Source organism: Corvus kubaryi, unplaced genomic scaffold, assembly GCF_017639235.1.
Source record: "Corvus kubaryi isolate FWS band 111438036 unplaced genomic scaffold, C.kubaryi_AGA036_p1.0 37312, whole genome shotgun sequence".
Classification (NCBI taxonomy): Eukaryota; Metazoa; Chordata; class Aves; order Passeriformes; family Corvidae; genus Corvus; species Corvus kubaryi.
In genome coordinates, this window is record NW_024581098.1 from 833,928 (window position 1) to 843,122 (window position 9,195).

The 9,195-nt window shown below is 38.5% G+C and overlaps 1 protein-coding gene across 1 annotated transcript in view; it reads left to right on the forward strand.

Annotated features, from left to right (window-relative positions):
- The window catches only part of ATP6V1H (ATPase H+ transporting V1 subunit H), a 51,624-nt gene extending 43,373 nt beyond the window's left edge, over positions 1-8,251 (forward strand). The window contains exon 14 of the mRNA XM_042029016.1: positions 6,030-8,251. Within this exon, the coding sequence (XP_041884950.1) occupies positions 6,030-6,090 (61 nt within the window). The 3' untranslated portion in view covers positions 6,091-8,251. The remainder of the gene's footprint in view (positions 1-6,029) is intronic.
- The last annotated feature ends 944 nt before the right edge of the window (positions 8,252-9,195 follow it).

The following is a 9,195-nucleotide window of genomic DNA, read 5'->3' on the forward strand; positions in this document are numbered from 1 at the left end:
GTAAAGAACTGTTATTCCTATTTCCCACATCTTCGCCTAAAGGCCCTTGATTTCAAAATATAATAACTTAGAGGGAAAAGGGGTTATATCTGCCACTTCAAGGGGGGGCTTCTGCCTTCCTTAGCAGACACCTGTCTTTCAAAAACGAGACACCCTTGTAATGTATGTTCACCAGCCACCACAATTAAAATCTTCATTTTGATGCATTAGAGACCCAAACTGTTTGGTTGAAGTGGCTTTGATTCTGCTGTGTACATTTGTTTCTTTGTTTTTGTTGGTGGTTTGTGATGACTTACCTTCAAAACTACTTATGGTAGGCATTGGTATAATAGACACATATTTTATAATCTCTAATACCTTTTTTTTTAGTTGAAATACTTAATAGTGCGTTAATCCACTGAGTCAAAGAAGAAAATTGTGTTCAGGAAACTAATGACAAAACAGAGCAGCAGTTCTCTAGTGGTAGCACTCCAGCTTTGGCAGTCTTCCCAGCCCAGCTCTCTAGGAAGATGTCTCTTTGTTTTTTACTTTACTACTTTCATAACTGTTCTATTTCTGCTTACTTCTGTGAAGAACATGATAATGAGGAGCATGTAATGTGTATGTATATATTTTAATATATATTATATATATAAAAGTTATATAAAATATGCAGTGGTATAACTTTGGATACAGCAGTAAGACATGCTAATATTACATTTCAGGAACCAAATATTAACACCACTGTGGGTTTGATTTGAGCCTGGCTTATTTTCTTTCCTGGCTTCTGTGACTGTGGCTCTGTGGTAAGGCAAATGCAGCTGTGGTGGCCCCTGTAGAGCTCCACCTGCCTTTCTCACAGCCACCACTGATGTTAATGTGACACTGAAATAACCATGTTCAAGGGAGCTTATTTGTAGAAAGCAATGCACTGCAATTTACTTGAGAGTTAAATGAACAGAAAGTACTGTCTCACCAGAATACCTTGAGTGCCTTGTGAGAAAGGCAGGCATACACAGCTGGAATGGGCTAAAGGGTGGGTATCCCAGCTTTGTCTCCCACTGGATTAGATGGAGACTACACAGATGGTTGCAACCAAGTCTTGGTGTTGCCACTTCATGTGTACAGCACAAAGGTTCCAGGGATGGTTAATCTGTGGCGTGTTACACTTATGAGACAATGTTTTCAAGGGTTAGTTTAGCCTGCTTAGAATTGGGAATACATCAGTTGTGTAATTCAAATACCATTTGTAAAGCCACAGTAAATTACTAAAATAGGTCCCTCTCTCTCTCTACAGTCTAATAACTTCTCTCCAGGTTACTAGACCTCTAGCAGAAATTCAACATAAAGCTGGCAAAACTGATCAACTTGTTCAAACTATTCTCTCTGCTGCCTGTCCTGTGAACTTGTTTAACTATTTATCATATCTTTATGATTTTTCTGTAAACAGTGTATGTTGGCAATGTCTTTTGAGTGTGTTGAAGTAAGTGGCAGACTTTTTGCCATACCTTTATTATACTTCTTTCATAATGGGAAGGATTTCTTTAGAACTGACTTTTCAATTTCATTTTCAAAAGAATGGGACTCTTGGCTTATTTTTAGATAGAGAAAATAAAATCAATGTTTTTATTTTGGTTTTTGCCAAAGAAAAGCATTCTGTCTCTTGGGTACCTCAGTCTGCTGAAACAAGCTAGAAATTGCAGATATTCAAGACTATAAAATATTTTTTGATAACTTGGTTCTTCAAGAAATAGGATACAAGAGTTAAATGTTAGAAAAGAAAAAAAATATGAAAATTTTTCACTTCCTTTCTTCTATGCTTCATCTACTTTTCTTCCTTTGCCTGTTAAAAAAGTAATTTTCAGTGTTCTTTAAAGGACAGGCAAATCTGACTGCACTGGAATTGGGAGTATAACACTGGAAGTAGTACCACTTAAGCTTCAAAGCTTGTTTCTTTTAACACATGGCCTCTGGGGATCTGTTGTATGTATCTGATAACCTTCCCTTCTATCACAGACTGTTGTTGACAATGATCTTTTAATATATGGTATATATTAGTATAAAATTTGTAGATAGTGTCTTGTGCCAGTTTGCAATTATCTCCTTATTCCATGCTCGCTGAGTTTAGGGGCTTCCGTGTTGGATCAGTTCCGTGTGCCTTTTCCTAAATAAACTTTAAGCATTTACTGCAATTATGACATTAAGTGTATCGCGGCTTCAAGGTGTCAGTGTCTCTCGTGAGAAACAGAACCAATTAAATTAAACAAAATGAAGAAAAATTGGAATAAGAATTTGAGAACAAATGAATTCATGTATTCACCTCTAAGCTTTCTTTTCTTCTTGGAAAAAGTGCTTTGGAAACAGCAGAAAATGTGTGTTTAAAAAGAGACCCAAAAAAAGGGGAAATTTCTAGTGTGAAAGGAATCTCACTTGGTTATTTCAATAAGAATGAAAAGATTAATTTACAAATGGAAATTACTTATGCTGCACCATCAGACTTTGGAGTGACCAGGAAGGTGAAAATATGTGGTGTTTCAAGTCTTGTTGATCTGAGCTTTAATTGAGAAATGGAAGATTTTACAGTTAGTCTCAAAAGTGATGTACTGCAGTTGCATGTTTGAAGCTTTTCTGTAGTGCAGAGGTAACTTTTTTTGCTCTTGTAGATTTATACTGTATCAATTGTTTCATGTTCGAATGCTGTTATCTGTAAATGCAAAATTGTTTGCGCTAGCTTCATCTGCTTTTAATAAGGATGGTTTTATGTTGAAGGAAGTGAGAGGATGGCTAAACCTGACCTTTTTATAAAGGCCTTTCTGTTAACAGTGTGAGGAAAATGGTTTAAAATATCTTGTAGTTGTCCAATTCATGGGCTTATAGCTTGCAGTTAAAAAAAAGTAAGTCTAATACCTCATTACTTTCCATTGTAGCGTGCATCACAAACCTCTCAGATGCTATTTTGAATATTTTATTAAATTATTTATTATCTTGGTGATGAGAACCATCCTTTCATCTTACATGCTCATATAGTGCAATGCGTTGAATGCTTGCATTCTTACAGGTGACTTTAATTTTGTGAGGTAAATAGTAATTTTAAAATCCCAGTTTTCACTTCAGATTTAACTAAGTACCAGTCAGCATAAATGAAAAGTCTTAGACCCTTAATTTGTAACAGCATTTGTAACTTATGTCCAACTTAGGAGTGAAGTTTGGAGCTTACAGTGCTTCTTAACCTCCTAATGTGATGAAATACCAATATTTATAAAATATATTTGAATCTTGTCATTCTTTTAGTATGTGTTTTAGCAGAGGGAGAACAGGGTCCTACTTAACATTTTGAAGCAGGTCCTGAGGAGAACTATGAAGATGACTTAGAGGGATGGAACATCTATTCTGTGAGGAAAAGATCTGAGTTGGAGTTGTTAAGCCTGGACAAGAGAAGGCTCTGGGGAGGTGTTAGAGCACCTTACAGTACCTAAAGGAGACCTACAGGAAAGCTGGAGAGGGACTTCTCACAAGGCCAGGGGATGATGTCTGTAAAATAAAACAGGGCTGGTTTATATTAGATACCAGAAAGAAATTATTTCCTGTGAGGGTGGTGAGATGCTGGAAGAGGTTTCCTGGACAAGCTGTGGATGCCCCATCCTTGGGAGTGTTCAAGGCCAGGTTGGATGGGGCTCTGAGCAACCTGGTCTAGCTGAAGGTGTCCCTGCCCATGGCAGAGGGTTCGGAACCAGGTGATTTCTAAGGTCCCTTCCAACCCAAACCATTCTATGACTCCATGTTCATCTGATCTGGACCGTGCAAGAACTTGTCCTGGGTTAACCAGTGACATTCAAATGGAAGTGATAAGCAAACAGAAAAGTAACTGATCCTTCTAACAGCTCGTAATGCAAGGTTTTTGCATTTCAGTGTTCCTTGGTGGTGGCTAAAGAGGTGATGGGGTAGGAACACTATGGGATTTTCACTTGGGTTTGCAGCATGAGAATATAGAGATGTAACTGCAGGTACTCATTCAATATAGGGAAATGGGATGAGAACTTTTCCTTGACCACGGACTTAAACCTCACACATACAAAAGGTTTTGTAGGGAAGATACTGTTCTACCTACTGTAGAAGTTGAATATGTCTATGAAGGCACTAAGTACCTACAAAATGTGGTACTGCTCTGCCTTCTTGGAGATTTTTGCTGACTACACTACACTCTGGTGGGATTTTTAGAAAGCCTTGGTTATGCATCTGAAACAGTGTAAACTTTGCAATAGTTGTAGTGTTATGGGTTATGAGCTTGATTGATTTTCCTTCTTCAAAGTAGTGGTGTGGGAATTTCATATTCAGTATGGTTCATCTGTGCTTTAAGAATAGATGATGTTGTGGGTTTGTGATACGATGAGCAGAGCCATTAATGCAACAAGTGTCAATTACTTTCAAGGCTGGATGTCAGAGAAGAAATACTAGAGTCAGTACATGCACGTAGGCATGAAACAAATGAAAAAAAAAAGACAGCCAAAAACATTGAGGGAGCAGAAAGAGGCTTGGTGAGCATGGAAGCTCTTCCGTAATTGCTGGCTGTGTTTTTGGATGACTGTCAAATTTTGTTTTGGTGGTACAGTTTTGAGTCCTGCCAAACCACAAGAGAGCAGCTCATTTCCTTCTTTGCCATCAGGAGTCTCTGCTTTGAGTGGTAAACTGCCTGTTATGAGCAAGAGTTGTATTTATTAAGTGGAGCCCAAGCATTAAAATACTGTGATTTTACAGCAACACCTGATGAAGCTGTAAATGAAGGTGCTAAATCATAACATATAGTTCAGTATACAAATTATGTGTTATTTTCTTTGCTAGTGGTGTTTGAAATTAATGTTTTATAGGAATTTTAGCTTTTCTGGATGCTTAATGTTAAAACTGAGAATAGTGGTGTTGGGTGGTGCTAAACTTCATTGTGCAATAGGAATTGCAATGTGTAAGGAATAACTGTTCAACAGGACACGAAGCTGAAAACTAGGTTTTGAAATGTGCAAAAAACCTGATCTTTTAAATTTATTTTTTTAATAAAGCAAAAGCACATAGTCTTGAGTTAGGTGGGGGTTTTTTGAGACTTCTTTGTGCACATCATTCCTCTGAGATGCTTCTATTGCTTAACCTATGTAGGTTGAAATATCTGTGTAGTGAAAAAGCACAGTACTAAGTGTATGATCAGCAGTAGAAAAAAAAGGCCTACATTTCATGAGTCCTGAAACCTCTTTCACTTGATACAGTGGTACAATTACTGTATTTTCTGTGACAAGCAGCAACCCAGGTATTATTATTAAAGACCTCTTTCAGCTTTTTTTTGTGGTTCTGTGAAGTGTTGATCTTCTTTCACAAGAGAGACTGAAGGATTGAAACATGCAGAGGAACCATGCTGTATTTTTCCATGGAATTTATGTTACCGTTGCTCAGGGCAAGTGCTAGTAATCTGGGGAGTGTTCCAGTGTTGAGAGGAGACAGAGAAACTAAGTGCACTTCAAAGTGCAGGTGAGGAAAACACTAAAGAAAATATTGGTGTACAGTGAGCCTGGATTGATTATCTCTTCATTTTCTCAACTTGAGTATGTAGTTATTTAGTCAGCGTTGGTTTTGCTTGCCTATGGGTTGTATTGCCAGTATGTCATACGTGTTACTTGTGCTCCTGCAGCTGGGTTATGGGAAGGGATGCTTTTAAATGTTTTGCCACAGCTTCTAAAATATGTATTCAACAAGCAAAATCTGTGTGCTTCATGGCTGTTCTGTATCCATTGTGAGGGCTTCTAAATGTTCCCATTGGGCTCTTGCCTTTTTCTAGACAGCTTTGTTGATGTTTGATTTGTACTTTATTTTCATAGGGCAGATGATGGATATCTAAAGCTCAGCTACTGTCATTGTCACTCCAGTTGACTATTGACTGTAGACATTATTTGAAGGATTAATTCTGAACTTAAAGCTTTCCTCTTCTTTGTCAACTTGGTAATTCCCACCATTATCCTGTTCCCCACTCTCCAGAACATTTCTCAATCTAATTTTTTGTTGTGTTCCAGGGAATACCTTGGGAAGCAGTTGCAGTCAGAACAACCTCAAACGGCCACCGCACGGAGCTAAACACTTCTGTCCGTTCATGCAGTTCATGCTTACAACTACAGTATGTTTGTCTTAAAATTAATACAGAGGAAATCCTGAAATCACTTGTTCTTTGTCTGCTATGGGTGCATGAACATTTCAACTTTCCTCTAGTGTTGTTGGCTTACTAAAAATTTGTTTGTTGAACTAGTTCTGCTGATTATGCCTATTAGCTTCTTGTTCTGTTCTGAATGTATATGAAGAAATGTGGCTAATATATTGCATTTGTTTTATGTATTTATTCTCATAATAAAGAATATTATTAAAGGATATCCCTTCCATAATGGATATTATAATTAGCCTAGAAAAATTGTTCTCTTCTTTTAGTGGGTTATCGGTGTTGTCACTTTCCAAGGAAAGCAAGTAGTCCCCTTATGTCTCAGACAAATTAATAAAGCTTTGACTTAGTGTTTCATAAGAAGTGCAATAGCCTAAGAAATACTGATTATCAGCAGTAAAATATATACCAAGTCTCAAAATAGTGTTAAAATTGTGTATAAAAACAAATGTATGGGTGGGTTTTGTGGGGGTAGGGTAATTGTCTTGTTAGAAACTACATTAAAAAGATCTGGAAATGAGAAGAGGAAAAGAAAATGAACGCTCCTCCATCAGTGAAAACATGCACTCAAGGTTATTAGTCCAGCTGTATAACACCAGTGTTAAGGCTGTAGATCAGAGATCAAGTTGAGTGCAGGTTTTTTTTTTTTAAATGTGCACTAACTGCTGAACTTGGAATTTCATGGAGGTTTTGGTTATTGAAAATACTTGTAAATGTTAGGGTTCTGGTTTCATTCTAAAATCGATTGTATTTCTTTTATATTAAGCCAGATAATTTGGCTATCAATATTTTCTGTGTTTTGTAGCTTCTGACAGTATAAGATATGTAATCATCAATAAATCTAAGATGATCTTGGTTCAGCATATGAAAGCAGTTTTGTTGCATAGATAGAAGCCTGGCTCCAGGCACTTACAACACCAAGCAGTTAATATTCTTGTGATTCATTATTAGAATTAAAAAAAAAAAAAGAGTGAACATAACTCAATCCTTAATCTTGTCAGCAGTCATTTGAGGTGCAAGTCTCTGAGGAAACTTAGAGTACTTTGTCATCAAGTGAAAAGACAAATTGGGAAAACTTTCCTTATCCAGCCTGAATTTTCATCATATGTAATTAAAATTTGACCACTGTTGCAATGGAGAGAGAAGAGAGTTAGACGACTACAGGTTGATGATTTCTTGGTCTGCTTAATTAAAATTGGATTGTGTAGCTTAATGACTTTTGCTTACTTTTGCATATAGAAGGCAAAGGCTTTGATATTGCAGTCAGTATCATGAGGAGAGATGCTGAAGCCTGAAAAGAATTAACCCTCACTCCAACTAAAGTCAGTTTATCTGAGTAGATCTTAACTCAGCGCTGCATATTCCCACAGTGATGGAGGATACTGGTGGTGTGGGAAGCAGCTGGAAGAACAAGGGTGCACCTACATTGCCCTTCTTATCTTGGGTCAGTTGAAAGTTCTTGAAATGCATCTGAGTCCTCACTGCATTTTACACTTCAATTTACATTGCATGGTGGTGTCCATGCATGCATGGGGTTCTTCTCCAACAAAGCTAAAGCTCAGGATGTACATCCTGCGTGTCTAGGCTACGTGGCAAGTGTTCCATCTACTGGACCATTTAAGATTTTCTTTGAAGTATGGCCTTTAGAAATGCATGCAGAGTGCAAGCTGGATTCTTAGCACCAAGTGTCTTGCTCTACAAGTCAGCTTTTCATGTCACACTTGTCGATGTAAGCAGGGCCTAAGACTGCTGTAAATGATTGGTCCTTTGGTTACAGCTGTATTGTTGGGTCCAAGAACTGTGATGTGGCATTAATGGGGAAGGATCCCAGCTTCAAAACCAAGTGTGTTGTTTCCTTTTCCAATGGGAACACTAAAGTACTGCTTGGTAAGGAGATCTGGGGTTGAAGTGTAGGAGTAAACACAATGAATGCTACCACTGGCAACTGCTTCAATTTCTGGAGGAGCTAGAAATAACCACAATTTGTATTGTGAAACAAAATTGCTTACAGTTGTTGTCCTGAAGCATCTGAGTATTATTTCCATGGATTATACAAATAAATTCTCCTCTCCTGCTTTGCTAGTATTAGCCTGTGCATAATTTAATTCTTCATCATGTGGTCTGTTTCTAAGCTGTGTGATACCTGGCATTCTCTGACATTTAGTTACCTCCTTCTGTCCAACAGCTTTCTAATTAAAGGAATGGTCGTGATGTTTTACTTATATCCCTGTATGTTGTTGATGCCCTGGTGCCCTTGATACCTGAAAGCCTGAAAGCCCTGAGCTTTCCAGCTGCCAATGGTAACATTCGGGTGGCTCACAGGTTGGATCTGAGTGAGTTCCTGCCAACGATTGTATCTAAAGAAGCCTGGAAACCTGCAGGGGCGGGTGTTACGGTGAACATTGCTGTGCAGCCAGTAATTTGGACTGAAGTTGCCAGAGCTGAGATTTCTGCAGGGGTTGGAGTGCTCATGGTGTCCTAGAGGTGCTGGGGAATCTTGGCATAGCAGGGAGCTGCAGAGCAGTTTCCAGATGTAGGTTCTTCATCTCCCACCCCATGGCTGGCCTATACTTGTTGGTAGTGAAAGGCCTTAATCCACAGTCCCAGCAGAGAAAAGAGGACAGAGCTGTTGAGCTCTTAACCTTTGGAATCAGGAAAATCAACCAAAAGTTTTTGTTGAATTTTAACTAATGCACAAAACTTTCTTGTCTCACAAGTTTAGCTTAGCGTTAGCTTTTGTTACCGGGCGTTGTTTTTACTATTCCCCTGTTCGCATTGCTCGCTTTACTCACTCAGCCTCATTCTCCCAAAATCTAGCATGGTACAGGCAGGCAGATGCCATGGTGGCAGATTGGGTGCTTCAAGGCTGTGTGATGACAGTGTGGGCAGAGCTCAGTGTTAGGAAGAGAAGTGTGTGCCAGCAGCTTCCTTTGTTCCCTCTGGTGACATGAAGATTTAGAGATGGCTGGAGATGACCTGCCATGGACCAAATGACTAACTTGCTCCTAAAGTGAGGAGATACAGCCACC